This window comes from Spinacia oleracea, chromosome 2, assembly GCF_020520425.1.
Source record: "Spinacia oleracea cultivar Varoflay chromosome 2, BTI_SOV_V1, whole genome shotgun sequence".
Classification (NCBI taxonomy): Eukaryota; Viridiplantae; Streptophyta; class Magnoliopsida; order Caryophyllales; family Amaranthaceae; genus Spinacia; species Spinacia oleracea.
In genome coordinates, this window is record NC_079488.1 from 104,197,898 (window position 1) to 104,218,663 (window position 20,766).

The following is a 20,766-nucleotide window of genomic DNA, read 5'->3' on the forward strand; positions in this document are numbered from 1 at the left end:
CGTTGTCGATTGCTACCTCCGTTCCCTAAAGTTATTTTCGCTCACTATTTTGCACAGAATCTAATGCAATATTTAACCACTAAGACATCAATTTCCGTATATGAAAAAATTATAAAAAGTTAATATTCTGAAAATACATATCGAGACCAATCTAACAAGATCTTACATGATAACATTTTCATGTATATAATATTGAGAATCTACGGTCAAAGTTTTCATACTTTTGACACATATTCCAAGGCGTAAAGAACTTTCAGGAACGGAGGTAGTATACTAAGTTATATACTATATACTCAATAACTTATATTATTGATCTTAAATTCTTATTACTTTTAAAATTTGGTTATCGTCTTTGTCCCCTAATTAAGTCATCGATATTATTAACTATATAATTTGGAACCAAATGGACCCTGATTCGGATTCCAACCCGCTACCGAATAATCTGATCTGATAATAACCCAAACCGATATAAAACTGAATCTGATTTAATCCGGCTAAATCCGTTTCAATCTGACCTGTGTTAGTTTGTTACTCGGTTAATCCGATCCGATATGAATCCGACCCAGTATGAACCCGAACTCATTATACTCCGGTTAAACCCGTTAAAAATCCGTCATGTCCAAATCCGATTCGATCCGACCCAACCCGACTACAATCTGACCCGTTTACAACCCGATCCGATATGAACCCGTGCATAAAAAAATCAGACCCGATAAGATCCGTTAAGTTTTCAATCCGATCTGACCCGTTAGCCAAATTAATCTGTTTCAACCCAAATCCGATGAGTCCGATCCAAACCCGATCCGTTGATCCGATGTGACACCCCTAGTTACATTACATCTACATATTTTACTCTTTGTCAAATACTGTTGGAAGTTAAAAATGGAAAAGTGTACGGAAAACCTCGAGTGCAAGTGAAAATCGGTTTGAAAAGGCCTTGTGAAGTGCACCGAAAACTTGTCGGGTTTTCAAAACCCAACTGGTTTTGAAATCGAAGTTGGAAAGGCTTTGTGTAATGCACCGAATACTTGTCGGGTTTTGAAAACCCGACCGGTTTTGAAGTCGTCGTAATTCATGAATGTTTATGAATTCACTCGCGCTCGATCGGTTTTGAAAAACCGGTCTGACCGGTTTTGAAAATATTGTTTCGATTTTTTCGGTTTTTTATTATCTCTTTGAATTCCTCTTTTATAACGGCCTTTTAATTATGGTTTATGAATAATTATAATTATGATTATGGTAATTAAGTTGGTCCAATATTTCTCTTGGTTATGTGAGTTATTAACCATTCATTATATTATCATGGGTTAAATTGGTTGGTTAATAACATTGGATTCCTTTCAGTCTTTTGATTTATTTGGGTTATTTTGTCTCCTCCACAAATCATATATATACTCTTCATTTTCTGAGTTTGTGATACACAATATATTATCTCTTCCTCTCCTCCTTGTTTTCTCTTGGTTTGGATGAATAACTTTTAGTTCATGATTATTCATATCTCACCTTTTTCCTTCTTATTCATCTTTTGAGCATAAGCTTATGTGGCTCTATCTCATCACCCAAAAATGTCTTTGTGTGTTGAGAGTTGTGCATACCTTATGGAACGAATCGTTGAATACAAGTTTGCACCCCGGTAACACCGAATCTCATTTTCAAGGCAGTGGTTTGGTTACCACGCGCAACGATTTCCTAAACACGTTTTTATTCTTACTAGTTGTTGGCCCGTGCGCTAGCACGCACGGTCCCCCAAGATATAAAAATATCTTATATAAATAGCTTTACGTAAAAAATTGTTGTGTTAATAACTTTACGGTGAATGCAAACAAATCATCAATGATGCTGAAGAACTTACTTTTGGACATCGATTCTAACAATCCCCAAGTTACAAAAATTTGTTTCGTGCTAAATAGAAGAGATGCGATAAATGTTTAAAAGCACCATAATTGTTGGAAACACTATGTTAATGTTAGATTTTGCACATGATATGTAAGACGAAACCATTTAGAACTACATAATGAAGGTGTCACAGACGAATCGGGAACACATTAACAAGCCAAAAGGTATATACATGTTGAGCATGCTGGACAAAACACGGGAGATGTATGAAATCACTCATTCTTCGACGACATCAGCTGCAAGAAATTGCACTCGGAGAGAGATCTTGTCCAAGCTTGATAAGAACATGTTTGGTGCGGAGAATGCTTTTCCCTGGAGGAGTTTTGAGACTTTCCATCCTTCCTTCACGTCCGTGTTAATGTTGGAAATCTTAGTAGTGGTACACAATAATGCGCATTAAAAAATAATAAAAATAATAATCAAGGACACATTATATTGAGAAGAAGCCAAGAATGACCAAAATATGCTAACAATAGTAAGAACTTCAATAATCAATGACCAACAAAAGATATTTAAACAATCACAACACATTCAATCATAAAGATATATACCAATTTATCAAACTTTCAACTCCAATAAAAATCAGGCTTGGGATCTTTTGCCTTCACTAACAACTGTTTAAGAGACGCTTGGTATATAATAATTATCAAAACTGCCATAACTCAAACCAAAATGGAAACAACGATCATAGCACAAACCTACAACATAATTAACAACCAAAAGCAACAAATTTAAATAATGAAATTGCACTATCCTTCATCCCTCCCCACGTCCTCGCCACCTCTCTCCTCTACTTCCCCATCTCGCTCCATCATCCTCTTTCAACATGTACCCCCCAACACATCAAAAGTGGAAAAGAGATTTAACCAGTTCAACATGTACAATTTTTTTGAGAGACGGTTGAACATGTACATACATAAATTGGAGGGAATTTGACAAAAAATGGAATAAGAAATATAGGATGTGGTTCTACTTCTAAGAGATTTAATGAAGAATGATACTGTATGATACAAAATTGGCGTACATATTTTAAGATGCCTCTTGACCTGCCTACTTCTTATTTAATCCGTCTAAACACATTGCCTTACACAATTTTGTTTTAGCAAAATTAACAATAAGATATTCATGAAAGTTATGAAAAGCATTTAATTTTATGTTAATTAAATCCTCAGTTGAAGCATCCCGACCTCAAACATGTCGAAAGCTTGAAACAATAGGAGAGAATGAACTCTGGAAGAACCTTTAAATATAGTACAGACCTCTGCTAGTCTGTTAAGAAAAAACTACAAAAATCATAAACAAATTAAAACCCTAGATAGCATCTTGCAATCTTTAACTAAACACTAAATAATATCTAGAATAAAAAAAAGCCACAGTGCATATGCACTTCAACTCATATATACCTCACCTAATTCAAATCCTTCCATATTATATGGTGTACTTTTCAAGATTTCAATATTCCCTCTCATTTTCCATGATTAATTCACAAAAAAGGCATTATATCAAGATTAACAGACACGAACACGGACTCACTAATACAATATCCTATTCCTAAAAAAAATGGTTTATTGATAGAGGAAAATGGAATACCTTGAATTGGAAAACTCAACGAGCTTGCCAATAGAAGAGAAGACAATAGGGCCAATTACAACATCACATAGAGTTGAAAGTTCCTGAGCTTTCTTGATTAACCCTCTCCTTCTCTTTGAGAAAGACACTTGTCATGCAGTTACATAAGCAATCTTCTTGAGTCGGATTCTTTATCTCACATTTTCCATCCCCCGTTCTTCAACCAGGAATTACATAAATTAGCACTTGACTCAAAACTCGCATAAAATAATAAAAATCACCCAAACTTTTGTACTCAATTTAAATCACCCAATTTAATACCAGAAGAAGACAACATAGCAACTGAAGAAGCTAATCACACATTTATTTGTAAATTTGTAATTGATTATGTACGTAATTATCTTATATGTAATAATACTAATAGCATAACCAAGATGTCCAATATTGCCAATGCATCGAAGGCAAGTTTTTTCTTTCCGTTTTTGTTTTTTAAAAAAAATCTCAATCTATCCAAGGCAAGTATTTCAAAATAGAGGGGTTAAAAGGAAGACCCTTCTAAATTTGGCTGCTTGAGCGGTTGCACGGTTGCACCACATTGAGAGCAGCCGCCAAAACCCCCACCCATGGCCACCTCAACCTAGCTCCTAAGATGCCCACTATCTTATCCGCTACCTTATTTAAGGACTCTCAATCTCCTTCATACCCGTCGTCTTGAGACTCTTGAGTCTTGACCTCCTTGATAGCCACCATCTTCCACATATATCTTAATACCACTGAGAATTATCTAGACGTACGGAATATGCACTATTAAGTAGTATCCAGCCACATTTAACAATATATGCATGTAAGGAGGCAAATATTTCACTCCTCGAGGTAAATTAAACAAACTATATATAAATCAACAATTACTTTTGTCAATCAAAAATAGATGACAGACCTGAATAAAGAAAAACTCAACCAAAAGTAGATGATTGCCTGAATATCATAAAAATTTTCAATAAAAAAATCTGCTAAATTATGAACTGCACCAACACAATCACATACAAAATTTATTAAAGCACCCAAAATCAATAATTAAAAGAAGAGGACATGAAGTTTAAGGGAAACAAAAGCTCCTTTCGGAAAATGACACTAACGTTCCTCGTACTTTTGTTAAGTTATTTCTAATCTATTACTTTTTGGCTACGCAAATTTTTGGATTTGTCATTTTACAACTACACTTAATAAAGTTAACCTAAGAGAAAGTAATACTAAAATAAGGACAAAGTATTAACGAATAAAATTACAACATATCTAAGTATTAACGAAGTATATAAGTATTCATTCTACAACATATCTTCCTGTTTCAATTTAGAGTGGCTCTAGTTTATTAAAAACCGTGGTAGAGCAACTATACCATGTAATACATAATACATTAACACCACCTTCTCAGATTTCGGCAGCTTCAACTTCATCAATATTTTTTGTGATAGTGAGTTTCACAAATTATCATAGGAGAAAGTTGAGTTATGTGATACCTTACACTACAAAATAATCATTTTATAGAGACGAGGAATTTCGTCTCTATATAGTCCAAATCCGTCTCAAAATGATGCTTAGAGACGGATTTGAGACGAAAATAGGGCGTCACTATAGAGGGCGTCTCAAAAAAATTTGAGACGGAATTCTCCCAAATCCGTTACATATTTGAGACGGAATTTTTGAAACTCCATGTAAAATTCCATCTCAATTTTAATTTAGAGACGAAAATTTAGTAACCCGTCTCAAGTTTGAGACGTTTATTGTATCCGTCTCAAAATCCGTCTCTAATTGATGCATAATTTTGTAGTGTTATTAGCTAAATATGAATGCATCATTTTATGTGTGATCACTACCAATTTTACCGAGGACGCAAATCAATGTTTTAGATAAGTCATACCTTATATGACTGAAGTCCAGAGAAATAAAAGTCCCCATCAATTATTGCCTTTACTGAAAGATTCTGAAAACTAATTATTGAATATATCTGGTCCATTCCTTACCTCCTACATTGCAGGGGACAACTAATCAAGAAAATAGATATTTCATGGTATACTTGCCACTGAAATCTCAGAAACAACCTCGATGTGGTAACTACAACTTCCATACACTCACAAACAATAATATCTAAACTATCGTTGAACCCTTACAACAATGAAAGACAAAAAGTAGCCTCAAGCAATTCTTCAGAACACATCCCTCAAATTCGAAAACATCAATAATGAAGGAGACAACCAATCAATGTTCTCCGTAATTCATACCTTTATCAGACAAAATTCCAGAAAGATAAAATTCTGGCAATTATCCAACAATACTAAGAAATTGGGTACCCTCCTAAACCTCTAGGAATGAAATTAAGTACAAGCGTGGGGAAGGGAGGACAGGTTCATCTACCACTGAAGCTTCAAAACCGAATTCGATACTATATGAACAACTTCCAAAACAAAACAAAATAAAAAAAAAATCACTAAACACTTCCAACAACCAAAACAAAATCAAATAGCAGCAACACATCATACAATCAAATAAAAATCAAGAACAATAGCCGGCCTCAAGCAACTCAACATAGAACAATCCACATATTCAAAATCTAAATACCAATAAACTAAAAATTCAGACCCATAAAAAAGAGGGGAGTACGTAATAAACCTCAGGGATAGATAGAGTTTTCTTCTGAGTCATATCAGCCTACACTTCTCCAAAGTAATAGCACCAAAAGATCTAAAATTCCCCTTCATAGATGGAAAGTACCTGCATATGCCTTTATCAGCTACTACAAGAAGAAAAATAGGCCTAATAGTTCCTGTATTCCAAAGATTTCAATGTTGTTCATCTTGAAGCTCGTGCATCTTCCAAAATTCGAAATTTACAGGCTTAGAAATTTGAAAATAGTTCAGGGATTGAGGGGAGAAAGGAAGAAAAGTACCTGAAATTCCTTTGAACTCAAACGAATGAGATAGCTTGGATAGGATAAGATGATCGAAATTGTAAACTCTAATCTAAACACCAAAAAAACCCAAAAATCGAAATTTAATAGACATAGAAAATTCCAAAAAATCTAAAATTGAGGGAAGATAAGAAATAAATACCTGAAATTTCTTTCAAGTCGAAGGAATGAGATGACTTAGATAGGATCCAATGTCGAAATTGTTGAAGAGAAAATCAATATGATTTGATCTCATCACCAAATTAATAAACTCGTACAAAAAAAATACCATATCAATTAAAACAACCCTAATTCACCAAAATCAACAATTAAAAGCGAAAAAAATCCTAATTTACCAGAGAAAAGAGGACGAATTGGAAGTAAGGAGATATGGAAGGAGTGTAGTGACAAACAAGCAAACATTCGTGAGAGGTGGTGAAAAATCCCGCCATGGAAGATCGGTGGAAAGATCTTGGAAAACAGAAGTAAAAGAAAAAATAAAAGAGAAAAGTGAAAGGCAAAGAAAGGATTGGTGAAGAAATCCTGAAAAACAGAAGTAAAAGAAAAAAAGGAAAGGGAAGACGTGAAAGTGATCAGAAGGAAACAGCTAGGTTGTGATGAACACGTGGCAGCATCAAGAAGAGAGGGTAAAAATGTAATTACACTGTCTGTAAGCAAAATGACAAAAAAATTTGTGAAGGAAAGTGGGGGTATTTAGGTAATTCCACTATTATGGGAATAGTAATCCTAACTCCTTGCTTTTATAAGTGTTAGGATTCTAAGTAGTTTGCCTTGAACACCCAATAAATACAACAAGTACTCCGTATAAAATTGTTTCTTTCGCATCCTTCTCCTTCTTCCATCTCATTTTGCACAATGAATTTAATTAGTTAAAATCATCATTTGACACAAATTTTGATAGAATATAAAAGCACTTATACTAATATAAAAGGAAATGTAAAGAACATTTTGAGACACCCAAAAAGGAAAACGTAAAGAACAAAAAGAAACGGAGGGAGTAACTTTTAAATTTTTTGTCCAACAAAGTTGTATTAAATTTTGGACCCCTATTTTATAATTTATGGGTCAGCCCCTGACATCATCATCCAATCTATTTTCCTACATAATAGTTCCAAAAAAATGTTGTCCTATTTATGCAAAAAAATGTACATTAAAAAGCCCCGAGACATAAAAAATCCACAGATGTTATATTACAAGTGTAATCCTTAACTATTTTATGTGGTGCAAAGGAATTGTTCAACAACAAAATCAACAACACCAGGAGCAACAAAGCAACATGTGGTATGAGGGAATATCGGAAGACAACAACAATATTAGTGACGAACTCAAGAAACTGAAGAAGATAGTGAAAGAGCTGAAAAAATCTCAAGCTGCAACAATTAAAATAGGAATTGTAATGTTTTTGTTTCTAATGTTTGTAATTAAGAAGTAATGAAGACAAACAATGATGGTTGTAATGGCACGAGCACATAATTTTCATTTATCAGTAAAATGCAAGTCTTTGAACTCGTAGAGTAAATGAAAGAGTTTGTTTCCAAAATAAACCAAACATCAAGTTGTCGGTAGTTTTACAAAAAAGGCCAAAATGTGCCGCAACCTAAGCTTGTTTCCAAAATAAAACGAACATTAAAAACAGAAATACTAAACTAAAACCTAAGCATACTGACAGTTATGCAACTTTGGACTTCTTCCCTTTCGATGCAGTAGATGTTGGACCCTTCCTCTTTCTAGCACCAAATGTTGATGCACCAGCAGACCCAACAGCTAGGGGTGTGCAGAATTTGACCGGGTCAAGAATACGGTCCGGATCCAAACCGGAATTATCCGGTCCGGTCCGGACTGGTGGATTCAGGACCGGACACCGGTCCTAAAGAATTTACGATTCCGGATTTATGACCGGACCGGATAAAAACCGGAAAAATCCGATCTGGACCCGGAATCCGGATTTTTGACAAAAAATGATATGAAATAGGTTTGAGAAGTAAAAACCCTAACAAATAGTTAGCCGCCACCCATCCATTATCACCTAGGTACTCCTCTTTTCTCTCTCCTCCCCTATTCTCTTACCCAGTAATTCATCTTACTTCTCTTTTCTCTCTCTTTCTCCAGCGTCCACCGTCCACCACCAGTCACTACCTTCACAGAGACCCATAAGATCGTCGATCTACTTCTACTCCCTCTTTGAAGCTTCACGCATTGATGCTAATTGTTTGGTAAATTGAGAGAAAGTATTAAGTTTTGAGTTTTAAACTTCATAAATCATGCTTCTTGAGTTCTTGTTATACTCTTTTTTAGTATTGATCTTGTTATAGGTAATATGAAAATATGAAATTATGGTTTTGAAGTTTTGGATCTCGGTTAGATCTTTGGTTTGGTGTTCTAGATCTTTTACAAATTATATTTTTTGAAAAAGTTTCACAACTGTTGTGAAGTATTAATGGAATTCATTTAACTTGTGATTTTGGATCTTGTTATACTCAGTACGGAATATGATTGTTTGATCTCTATATTGTTTAGTGCAAGGTGAGATTATTGATTAACTCATCTTAATTTTCCGGATTTGAAGTTTGCATTAGTCTACTTTTGAAGTGGTTTTTTTCACTAAAAAATAAATTTGTAATACGCAGTTGAATATTTTCCGATCCACCGGACTAAAACCCGGATCGAACCGGAATTACCAGGTACGGACCGAACATGACCGGGATTATTCCGGTCCGGTCTCCGCACGCAGAAAATTCGACATTCTGGATCCGGACCATTCGGGTTCCGGTCCGGACCGTCCCGGTTCTAGACCGGTGCACAGTCCTACCAGCACCAGCAACAACAACTTCGATTCCTTCCTCTGTTTTACAGTGGAACCTCCTTTACAAGTTCTTGAGTTCTGGCCAACTTGCTTACACTTCACAATGGTGTTTCTTCCCCCCCTTTTCTTCTCATGAGCACCCATTCTTCTCTGCTTGGCTGGTCTGCCAGCTGCTCTTCTCATTAGTGGGGGGAGAATCATAGGTAGGTCAAATGTGGGCCACTGTGTTGAGTCAGGCATGGGGTGAATATGTTCTGAGTATGTGAGCTTATAGGTTGCCCCTTTGAAGTATGGAGAAACAAAGTCAGTAGGCTTGAGTCTTTGATGGTATATGACCTTAAGAGCATGCTTGCAAGGTATATCACACCCTTGCCATTTACCACAACCACACACTCCAACATCTAGTTGATATGTTCATATTTTGTAGTGTTTTTACCCCCGTCCCTTAGTACTTTTTGATCTCAAATGAGCTCTTCGGAGCGATTTTTAGTACTAATGTGCTCCTTGTAGTGTGTTTGTAGTTTCAGGTTCATCATTGTAGGAATTAGCATATTTTTGTGCATTTCCTACTCATTGGAATCAATACAAGAGATTATGTACTTTCGAGAGCACAAACATTAAGTTGGAAGAGTTTTGAAGCAAAGCGAATAACGAAAGAAGTAGAAAAATGACTATAGTCCACTATTATAATCATAACTCAAGTTCTACAACTCCAAATGAAGTAATTCCAATTGGGTTGGATTCTAGACTTCAATAGCTTTCCAAAAAGTGGTTACTCGCCTAATTCCGACGAATAACGAAGGAGATATGGCGTTTTGAAGATTGAGGATCGTGCAGTTTCGACACGCGCCCGATCGGGCGGTCATTCTGGGCGCTGTTCTGGGCATTTCGCAACCGCCCGATCGGGCGAAATTTCGCCCGATCTGGCCGACTATCGAGCAGTTTGCCCTATCGGGCGAAGCGCCGCCCGATCGGGTGACGCCAACCCTGATGCTTTTTCGCGTTTTTTCTTTCCGGTTTTTGGCTTGTATTTTGGGCAAACTATAAATACTAGCCCTTTATTTTTAGTAGACACTTTATATTCTAGTATTGAACCTTAGTATTATTTTCCTTAGCCTAGTTTTCTCTCTAATTTATGCAAAAACACTTAGTTTAATTCTCAATAAAAATTCAAGCTTTCAATTCCCTTTGTTCTTCAAATAGGTATTATTTCTTATTTCAATTCATTGTCTTGCTTTAATAATGCTTTCAATTATGATTATTGCTTTGTTTATTGTCAACATGCTTGAGTAGTTTAATTTCTAGGGTTGGGGATCCATGAATAATATGAAGGGATGATTGAATGATTATGATTGTTGGCATTGTAATTGATTCCTATTGATTGGTTTATTCCACTATACAATTAGATTTGCGCAGATTTAATTGTGGTAGTTATGCAATATCAAATTAAGATTCGAGAGATGCAATTTGATGTTTAGGCTTGTGTCAATAGGTGGAATTGGAGTTAATACGTAGCGAGAGCCCGTTAATTCTAAGTCTATGATTAGTATCGACTTGAGAAAGCATGCTAGTCTAATTAATTACTTTGTTGATTATCGTGATTGTTCAATGTCCTGAATTATTATTTGTTGGCGAACCTATACCCTAGATTCCTTAACATATTGATTCATTCTTGTTTAATTATCGTTCGTAGTCTTAGCATACAAACCATCAACCAACTTTTGTTCACAATAGTCTAGATTAATTAATTGATAGTAGAAAGAACGTCTATTTCCCTGTGGATTCGATCCTGACTTCCCTTGCTACCTAGCTAGTGGACCTTAGGTTATTTTTTATTAGGTGATACGACTTAAGCCTGTCACTAGCCTAATTGGAAACTTCACATGACCATCCAAAACCCCAAATTCACCCCCGCGGCATTAGTTGCATAACAGAACTTTGAGTCAGCACTCCTCTCTTCTAGTTCCTTAATAGCATATGGTGTCAATTGATCGGGTCCAATGTCAACAGCTTTATCAAATATGACCCCTATTTTTGCCATGCACCAAAACCTTATTTCTAACATTTAAAATAGAACAACTGACATCAGACACTTGAATGCAAAACAAAACCGTACTCGGACACTTGTACACAAACCCGACTCGGACACTTAACACAAACTCGACTCGAACACTTGAACACAAACCCAAGTAAATAAGTTCCAGTGACACTAAATAAGGATAAAATGAACAGGATCACCTTCAAGAAGTGACATAATAGGAAAATCCCTAAAGGGTTTGGTACAAGCGTTGAAGGATCCCACAAAGTTGGGGGTGTTGTGATCACAACGTGTGTCCTCAACATCAAACTTGTGTCTAGACCAATGCTCAAGCACTTTGTCAAGATATCCCAATGCTTATGTCATGATTTTGGAAATCTTTTCCATGGATTTGTTGTACACATACGAATTGTATGCATCAGCAGCAACTCAGAACAAGTCATGGAAGGTTGTGCCACTGTATCCAGTTTGTCTGCAGTTAATATACAGATGTTGAGCACAGACCCTCCTGGCTACTCTGGGGAAAACATCATACAAAGCAGCTTCAACACCCTGCAAAACACAATTGTGTTTCAGTGACTAGGGAATTAAATCAGGAAACTGAATTTTTTTTGCAAAAAAACCAAAAAAGGGAGGAGTAATTACCCTCAGTCTGTCACTAATAAAAGTCCAGTCATCCCTCTGGCATCCATGTTGAACAAATAAAGCCCTCAAATTTATGAGAAAATAGGACCATGTGTCCATACTATCCGTACTCACAATGATATACACACATGGAAAAATCTCATTATTTCCATCAATAGCAACTGCGGTGAGAATAATCCCCTTATAGTATCCAGTCAAATGTGCACCATCAATGCATATGATAGGCCTACAACCTCTTAGGAAACCCCTAACTTGTGCATCAAAGGAGAAAAAACAAGTCTTGAAAAGGGGTGTCGCATTACCAGAATCTGTAGTCCAAGTGACCAAGGCATAGCTCCCGGGATTGGTAGACTTGCACAAATAGGACAACATTTGTTTGGAACTATTACGTAGGAAAATAGATTGGATGATGATGTATTGGATGAAGAACTCGTGCTTAATGTGTGTCTGTGGGAGGGGGGGGGGAGTGTTGTTGTTTGGTGTGTGGTTGTTGTTGTTGCTGCTATTTGGTTGTTGTTGTTGCTGCTGTCTGGTTGTTGTTGTCTGGTTGTTGGTTGTTGTTTGTGCAGGGGGGGGGGATGGGGTGTACTGTTTATGCAGTTAGGGGATGAGGATTTAGGGTTGTGTGGTGGATGTTGTTGCTGTTGTGCAAGGGGGGAATGGGTTATGGGTGGTATGGGAGGTATATGTAAGAGAAATCAGGAATTGCAACGCCTATATTATTCAAATACAACGGCTAGTTTTGTGAAAAAATTAAAGTAAAAAATAGGGTATTTCGTGCATTATATCAATCCTAAGAGGTATCAAGCGCAATATATTTTAACTAATTAACTGACTAACAGAGGTTTAACATCCGTTAGGAGTGTTTGGTGCGTTATGGAAAGTTTAGGGGTAGTTGGTGCATTAAGCAAAACCCAAGGTCATTTCATGAAAAATCCAAAAATAATAAAATAATAAAATAATTTATAATAATACTAATAAATAATAAACAACAAATAATAAATAATAATACAACAATAGTAACAATAATACTAATAGTAATAATAATAATAATAATAATAATAATAATAATAATATAATAATAATAGTAAATGAAGATGAACATTACAATATACGGAGTAATTAATAATAATATTTAACACTATAAATAATAAATAAGAGCATTAAAGAATAAGATAAACACAATGCCGTTCTTTTGAACTGAACTGAATGAAGATGAGTTGAGCTGTAAGTGGAACTGAACTGAACTGAATAGAACTGAACTAAATAGAACTGAACTAAATAGAACTGCAATTAAGTCCAAAATAATAGGGCCTGTATCTGCAGTTTAACTCGTAGTTTGGTGAACATTGCATTTGAGCTTGATAATGACATATGCGGAGTACTTGTATAAGCGTCATTGTATGTGCGTGTGACCTCAAACCATACCAACTTTCATTACAATGATGAACGCGTTACATGCGAGCCGAAAAAAATGAGACTCTGCCAAGTCTAACTTTGCAAAGAGCTTGGAGCAATCAGAGAAGGCTTTCCCCCAAACAAATATGGATATAACAAGTTGCAAACGCATTCAAGTAATTGTAGATGCAGCTAGTAAAGCTACTCTCAAGAGCACAGGACTTTATGTACACAACATTCTTTCTCAATTTCTTTTTCGTTTTGGTAATTTCATAACATTCTCAGGTTCAATATATACAAACTGTTCTCATTCGCAGATACCGAAAAGTTACAAAAAAAACTACTTCCCAGCAACAGCAGCATCAACATTGTGACTAGTAGATATTACAAGAAGATCAGTAGAGGATCAAAAAACACTTTAAAGCCAACACTTTCGGACATCTTTAACACTACAAAGATTATATTACAAACCCAGACTAATGTCTCAAGCAACCTACTTGGCTGCAGTAGAACATAACTCCAGTAAAGAAGGCAGGAAGCAAGGTACGAGGAGGTATACCACTTTGTTACCCCACAAAGCTCCACTCTGCTAACCAAACTCTCGGAGAACATGCACATCACACACAGAAAGACAACTATAAGGAACATCTAGTTTGCCAAATTTGTATTCAGCTAATTTCCCTGTAAATATCATAGTCTCAGTGATAATGAAAAAAAGGAAAGGGAAAATAAAGAAAGAGAAGAAAAATATGTTAACCGATTGAATACCTTCTTATTAGTAAACAGCAGGAATCACAGTCTTTGAGTTATTTGGAGCTGGTAAGAGATGACTACATGACCTGGTTTTACCAGACTCCACATCGTATGATGAAAATAACTTCCTCTGCGACCATAGAATATACGTAACATCAAGACCAGACCAAGCAATAAAAAATCAGCTGAAGTTTAAGAACAGTCATTTAAGATCTTAATAGTAAAGGATCAGTTTCATGCAAATACTAGATAATTCATGTGAAATGCAGGCCTGACAACAGCACCAGAACTGAATATCTCAAATACCATACAGGCGATACAGTACCACAATAAACAGTAACTAACGTTTGACAAAATACACTTACATATTCCTCAAATTCAGGGCTAAGCAAATTGACCGAAAGGTTTTTCATCAACAGCAATACCTGGTCATTTCAAAGGAAACATCATTAAATTACACAAGAAAGTGTGGATCATAGACATATGAAAAGCTCTGAGGAAATGCTGAAACTATCCAACACATCTGGATCATGCAAGATGTTTCAAGAACAGCAACAAGAATACACAGAGCTCAAAGAATTCAAACAACAGTTTGGTCTGATTTCCCAGATAATTATAGAGAAGGCAACGTACTGTCTCAACATTAATTGGGTCCATCATCTTTAACCTCTGCAGGTGATCACGCGCATTGGGGTCGAAGACGCTTCCAATGAAACTGTAAACCTGAGCAAAATCTGGCACTGCTGCAAGCAGAAAAGAAATCAGCATGTTAGTACAAATTCAGGGCTATGCCTACAGTAAGCAGATTCCAGTTTCTAAGTTAACATCGTGGTAATTTTCAAAAAAGAAAAAAAGCCGTTATCATCTTGGTATACCCATAGTTGGGGAAGTGTTTAACTGGATAGACTAGATTGGACTTTGCCAAGTCTAAAACCAATCCACATTTTTTTGTAACAGATATTTGAGTCCAAGTCTGGTCCATACCAGACCCAAAAAAATGACGACATTAATTAGTTTTTACCCCAATAAATCTTACTTCTATTAAGAAAATAAAACCCGTATGGTCCAGACCACCAACATTGTCACTGTCTTACACATCAAAGTACTTAAGTTTTTAAAAGTTAGTAGTGGCCACTAAGAAAGAAAATGAGGGCAACTGTCGAGACTCGAGAGAGAGGGAAAGAGAAAGAGGGTCTTTAGGAAAGGGCTTAGAGGTTTTATATGAGAAATAACATCCTGTGACTTAGAGACCATTATGAGTGAAATCCCAACCTTTAGTGTGTTTCTGGTCCATAGTACCAACTGTAGGCCAAGTGCTTCCACTCTCATTGCTGCTGCTGCTACAACCAGTGGGAGTCATCGACATTGCTAATGCTGCATCATCTGCGGAAAAGACACACCAGAATACAGTTTCATTTCAGGTAAAATTTCCAACAAAATCCTAATTTTTCATGATGTACAAGAACACGGGCCAGCATTTACGATAATTTACAAGATCAATAATACTCATCTATCCTAGATTCTTACTACATTATGTCCATTTCTTAATGAAGTCCAGTCACAACCAATTTTCTTTGCTAGATACTCGTGTTCTTAAATAGCTAGTCCCTATGTTCTTTTTCCTATACAAGGGGTTCGGTTCTAGAAAACTACCTCTTCTCATAGAACCAAAGGTCCAGGGCGATGTTGAACCACTGCCACTTTGATTAGTGAGTACTGATGATGGGTCATGGTGGTAAACATACCCCGGTTCCAAAGCACAAACAGGTGACTCCTGATACTGTCCTGTAGATTGACTAGTCGTTGAAGCTGCAACAAAAAATTCAGGTGTATAAGAATTACAATTTCTCAAATAAGGTCACCAGTAAGAAGTAGACGCAAGAAAGTGGCATCCCAACCAATCTTGGAAGCTTTTTGCGGGTATGGATGAGCTGCTTTCCTCTTCGGTCGAGGAGGCGGCACACGTTCATTAGACCCATTCTTCTGAACCTTAAGAAAGTACTTTTGAGCATGACTACGAATCTGCAAGAATCACAAATTCATGATCCACCAGCTCACATCAGAGAAATAGAAGGCCTAGATTAAGCACATTAGCTAGAGTAATACTGGCTCACCAACATCATAGACAATTCAATCCAAGCTGCTCCAATGAGCAGCAATGTAATTGCTTATTGCTTTTCAACTCCAAAATCTAACAAGTTGTTACTTAATCATTAGTCATAAACAGTGAAAAAATAAAGTCCACGAGCAGGACGGTTCCAATTTGCATTACTAAGAAAATTCATTATGAATTTATGATGACCATCTATAATCCATAACAACCAAATCTTCAAACTCAGAGTGAGTGGGAATAAAAGTTGAACCACGCATGCTGAGAAATGAACACCAAACTTACAGAGTGGATCGAGAACTAGTAAAGCTGAAAACTATTTATCCTTTTCCCACCCCATAAAGAACTAGAGCAGAATATAAAATAGTCATATATGTTACATTGGACCACGATACATCGATACTCACAAGCTTGCTACTGATGGTGGTTGTAGGTACAACTAAATATATAAATCCGAGACAAAGCGTATTGTCAAGTTATTATTGCAGAAAACATAAGATGTGCCACAACGATACCATTCAATACAAATGGTAATAGCAGATACGGCCTTCACATTGGCTACTGTAAACACAACTACAGGAGTTCATCAAATCATTCACTTAGCCGCTAATCCTACATCAGATTATGAGCTGTGAAACAACAGAATAAAATACAAAGTAATGCAAGTCGCCAGATGGTCCTTTAATCTCAGGTATATATCTTAGATTCTAGAACAAAACAACCTATAACCACCACCACGCAGGTCGGTTATTAAACTAAAATTAAACTAGCCCACAATTGTGTACACACAGACGTATTGAACTTAAAACACCTTATTGTGAACCTTAACTTATGTCCAGAAGGTTAATCATAGATGTCAAACAGCACATGGCAATAATTTCTGACAAGTTCCAGACCCATCATCAGAATATCTGAAAATAGAAGATCTCAAATCGGTACCTGAATAACAGTCTTGGAGCCAATAAATGCTTCGATTTTCTTCCAGTCACGATCGAATCTGAGGCATAAAAAGAATTTAACAAATTAGGACACGTTCAATTGACTTGTCACAAACACTCTTATAACTTGCCAATTACAAATTGCAAAATAATTAAAAAATCCTAAGGACCCCGCTTCCAACCTGCTCCATTAGACAACTGCAAGATGAAGATGAAGAAACAGGCCTATATGCTATGTTACTTCGACACCTTGGTTGGCCGGGGTGTCGGGTGTCGACCCGACACTTTACAAGTGTCCGAGGAAGTGTCAACACCCGTGTCGGCAAAGGATTTGAAATCAAGTGTTGAGATTGGAGAACATAAAAAGAGAACAATAATGTCCAATTTTTGGCATCCAAGATGAAGATGAAGCATCATCGGTGACTAAATTAGTCGTATCACAGGTTACCTAGTGCCCTCCTCCTCCTCCTCCTCCTCCTCTTTTTCTTTTTACATACTAAAATAATATGGAGAGGGAGCTTCTCTGACAATTTATATGATAGCCATGTCTAAAGAACTAGTCAGGACACTCCATTGACCGTGTCGCCATGTCTGCAAAATTTTGGTCGGAGTGTCGGATCCTCCCACACGGTATCGGACATGACACTTAAATCCGTGTTTGAGCAACATAGCCTATATACCAATGAAAACAGGGTAATATTCTTGAAGTAATCTACAGTTAACTGTTTAAGGAAAAAATCAATCCGCTACATTGAAATCCTTAGTTGCTCCCAATAATGTTACTGATCTCCCGTATTTAAAAAATGAGAAAGCCATCCATCAATCTTCAAGTCCAATTCCCAATCCCAATTTAGCATTTCAACTTCCAAGTACCACCTTTTAGCATTTCAACTTCCAAGTACCACCTTTTAGATCCCACGTCAGTCTTCTACATACGAATGGTCTAAAATTTGACAGTGACAGCTCCAACTACCACCATAAGTAACACAGGAAGATTGCCACACAGAACTGAAGATTGCGTAACCAAGACTCTTATTACTAGATAAGAAACAAACATAAAATCTAGGTCATGTGTAAGAGTAAAATCTCTAAAGTTCTAATGAGAATTGAGAACTCCCACAATTTAGCAATACAGTGTTTATTGAACACTATGACCATTAACAGATTGTGATTATAACTACAACTCTTACACTTCGGTTGGCAAGATCCAAAAGTAAGATGACTCATTGTCCTAACTTCCACCAACCCTTCAAATATCAAAACAAGGCCAAGCGATACTCATGCAACACAGCCTTTCTGGTTCTTGATTTACATATCTATTTTCATCATACAATCTTCCACAAATATAAAACATCAAAAGCACAGTGAAGATACTAATAGCCTTTCCAGATTCTAGTTCTTGGCTTACATTTTTATTTCATAAAACCACACATGTATAAACAAGGATTTCATTTCATGAAAGCAACCACATCCACCATCACACGATTCACACCTTCCTATTCATCAAGGACCAACTCTTACAGGAGCATCCGATCCTCACATTCGAGCTTTTCCTCTTCATCTAAAAGAATGGCAAAGATCAATAACATCCGCATAAATCGCCATCTACTACCACCCCAAATTCACCGAGACGTTGATATCGACTACATACATCCCCAAGTTCACATAACAACTTGTCTAGGTTTTACATCATGTAACTCTAGGTTTTCACATAACAATTCATTCATTCATTGTTCCGAATCACCAAAACTTATCATCACAATTTAACAACAAACAACACCAATACCATGTTTAACTAGCCTGATTGCAATTTTAACCAATTTAACTACAATATCAATAAAATAAATTCAAAACTTATAACAATTAAACATGGTGTAATTAAGAACACAGCTCAAACAACAAAATTAAGAGCATAGTCATAACCAAATTACTCAAATACAATGAATTGACAAAAAGAGAACTCACAATTGAAGAGCTTCGAGAAACTTGTCGTGCTCCTGTTCAGTCCAGTTCTCTCTGGACTTGGTGATTGTATACGGCTTCCTCACTTTCTTACAGTGATCCTCTGTCGCCGGAACAACATAACCACTGGAAACCGGCGAATTTACCGGCGGAAGAGAGTTGACTCCGGTAAGAGGCATGTCGGAATTAAATTCTAAGTTATATCCTTGCGGTTGCAGGGGATTTGGATTTACTGACACCATTTGCAAACCTTCAAAATCAATTAATTGAAAAATCGATTGATTGAAAGATAATTGAATTGTTCGTGTTGTATGTTGATGAATTTTCTGGAAAACGAGAAGTCAGCTAAAGTAAAGAACAATTTCTTGTGGTTTAAATAGGGAAAGATGGGTAACCGGTTAAGCAATTAACCGCTTCTATTTTTGTTTTTTTGTTTTTATTTTTAAAAAGGGAAATTTATGTCTGTGGTGGAGGGAAAAAGGATAGAGGGTAAAATTGTCATTTAATGATAGGTAGTAATTAAAAAAAAGTAGCAACGTGGCAGTAGCATGGGGTGCTGGTGTAAAGTGTAAGGAATGTGTTGTCGAGTGCGTAGTTGGGATTGGGGATTGGGATTGGGATTGGGATGGTTCTGTATCTTCTCATGCATTGGGAATTTGGGATTGGGCACATGGGTGGTCTTTGCTGATAGTTTTGGTCCTATTGGCTGGTGTTATGGCCAAAAAAATTGGCGCCGACATAAAATTTTAACCAGCTACGGTCTACGGAGTAAGTTTATTAAGATCTAGAGGATATTGACCAATATAGATTTGGTAAGAATTTATTTTGATTTTAGCAATATCTAAAGAAATTATTAGGAGATTATATAATTAACTGGCCACCCCTCATTTCAAATTACAAATACAAGATTATCAATAGAATGACATAAAACTCAAAAAACAAACTAGACATTTGAGCTTAGACTTTAAACTCGCCATTTTCAAACATATTCAAACAAAATAAAAAGGCATTCTCAAGTTTTCCTTAAACAAAAGTACCGCTGAGACTAGAGGTAAAGAAGCATTAACATTGACAACAAAAATGCGTTAAAAGTTAAATCCAAGATTCAAACGTGTGACCAACAAATATTGAATAATAAGTATTATCAACTTAGCCAAGTGTTTGTTACGGAGTATGATTTATTATTCCATACAAATGTACTTATATACTTAACTTAAAATATGAGTGATTAATTTTACTTTTCTTATCACAATGCAATAATTACACGAGAGACTTGTTAAAGGAATAACTTAGCAACTTTAATTTTGTTAAAATTTTTCCATTTGCGACATATAAAAATAAACGGATTTTTCATGAAATACCCCTCAATTTTCACGAAATTCACCAAATGCCCCTCAACTTTCAGAAATTCACCAAATGCCCCTCACCTTTAATATAATACCCAAACTACCCTTACTAATGACGCGCCGTTAGTCCGCCGTTAGTCCGCCGTTAGCCTACTTTTCTAATTCACCAAATGCCCCTACAATGTAACTTATTTCACCAAATACCCCTATTTTAAAATATAATTTACCAAATGCCCAAATGTAAAAATTACCTTTTTAAAGCCCAATGGCTAGTTTTTTGGGATTGAAAAATAGCCGTAGCTTATTGTTTTAGTCACCAAAACTTTCCAGTCATTTGAGAGTT

General features: G+C 36.2%; 1 protein-coding gene and 2 long non-coding RNA genes across 4 annotated transcripts; 1 reads left to right on the forward strand and 2 right to left on the reverse strand.

Moving 5' to 3' along the window:
* Positions 1 to 1,813: 1,813 nt before the first annotated feature.
* LOC130468063 (uncharacterized) lies at positions 1,814 to 6,953 on the reverse strand. Its single transcript, XR_008928422.1, has 5 exons — positions 6,573 to 6,953; positions 6,410 to 6,482; positions 6,133 to 6,234; positions 3,487 to 3,682; positions 1,814 to 2,265 (listed from the first exon to the last, which is right to left on the reverse strand). It is a non-coding gene; the product is annotated as an uncharacterized lncRNA (long non-coding RNA).
* Positions 6,954 to 7,991: 1,038 nt separating this feature from the next.
* Positions 7,992 to 10,418, forward strand: LOC130468064 (uncharacterized). Its single transcript, XR_008928423.1, has 2 exons — positions 7,992 to 8,460; positions 8,540 to 10,418. It is a non-coding gene; the product is annotated as an uncharacterized lncRNA (long non-coding RNA).
* A 3,133-nt stretch (positions 10,419 to 13,551) lies between these two features.
* On the reverse strand, positions 13,552 to 19,461 carry LOC110790007 (protein REVEILLE 5). 2 transcript variants are annotated; one of them, XM_021994749.2, is made up of 9 exons: positions 19,081 to 19,461; positions 17,117 to 17,174; positions 15,966 to 16,089; positions 15,721 to 15,876; positions 15,340 to 15,450; positions 14,701 to 14,807; positions 14,433 to 14,492; positions 14,083 to 14,197; positions 13,552 to 13,995 (listed from the first exon to the last, which is right to left on the reverse strand). In XM_021994749.2, the coding sequence occupies exons 1-8, from the start codon at positions 19,317 to 19,319 to the stop codon at positions 14,090 to 14,092; spliced, it is 963 nt and encodes a 320-aa protein (XP_021850441.1). In that variant the 5' UTR covers positions 19,320 to 19,461; the 3' UTR covers positions 13,552 to 13,995; positions 14,083 to 14,089. The 2 variants fall into 2 exon arrangements, with proteins under 2 accessions (XP_021850441.1, XP_021850430.1); XM_021994738.2 differs by having other exon boundaries at positions 14,701 to 14,810; positions 19,081 to 19,458.
* Positions 19,462 to 20,766: the final 1,305 nt, after the last annotated feature.

Excerpts from the sequence above, each read along its gene's own strand:
- LOC110790007 (XM_021994738.2), bottom strand. The coding sequence starts at position 19,319 with ATGGTGTCAGTAAATCCAAATCCCCTGCAACCGCAAGGATATAACTTA. Across the intron at positions 16,090-17,116 it reads GCTCCAAGACTGTTATTCAG|ATTCGTAGTCATGCTCAAAA; the intron begins GTACCGATTTGA and ends TGATTCTTGCAG. Across the intron at positions 15,877-15,965 it reads GCAAAAAGCTTCCAAGATTG|CTTCAACGACTAGTCAATCT; the intron begins GTTGGGATGCCA and ends TTTTTGTTGCAG.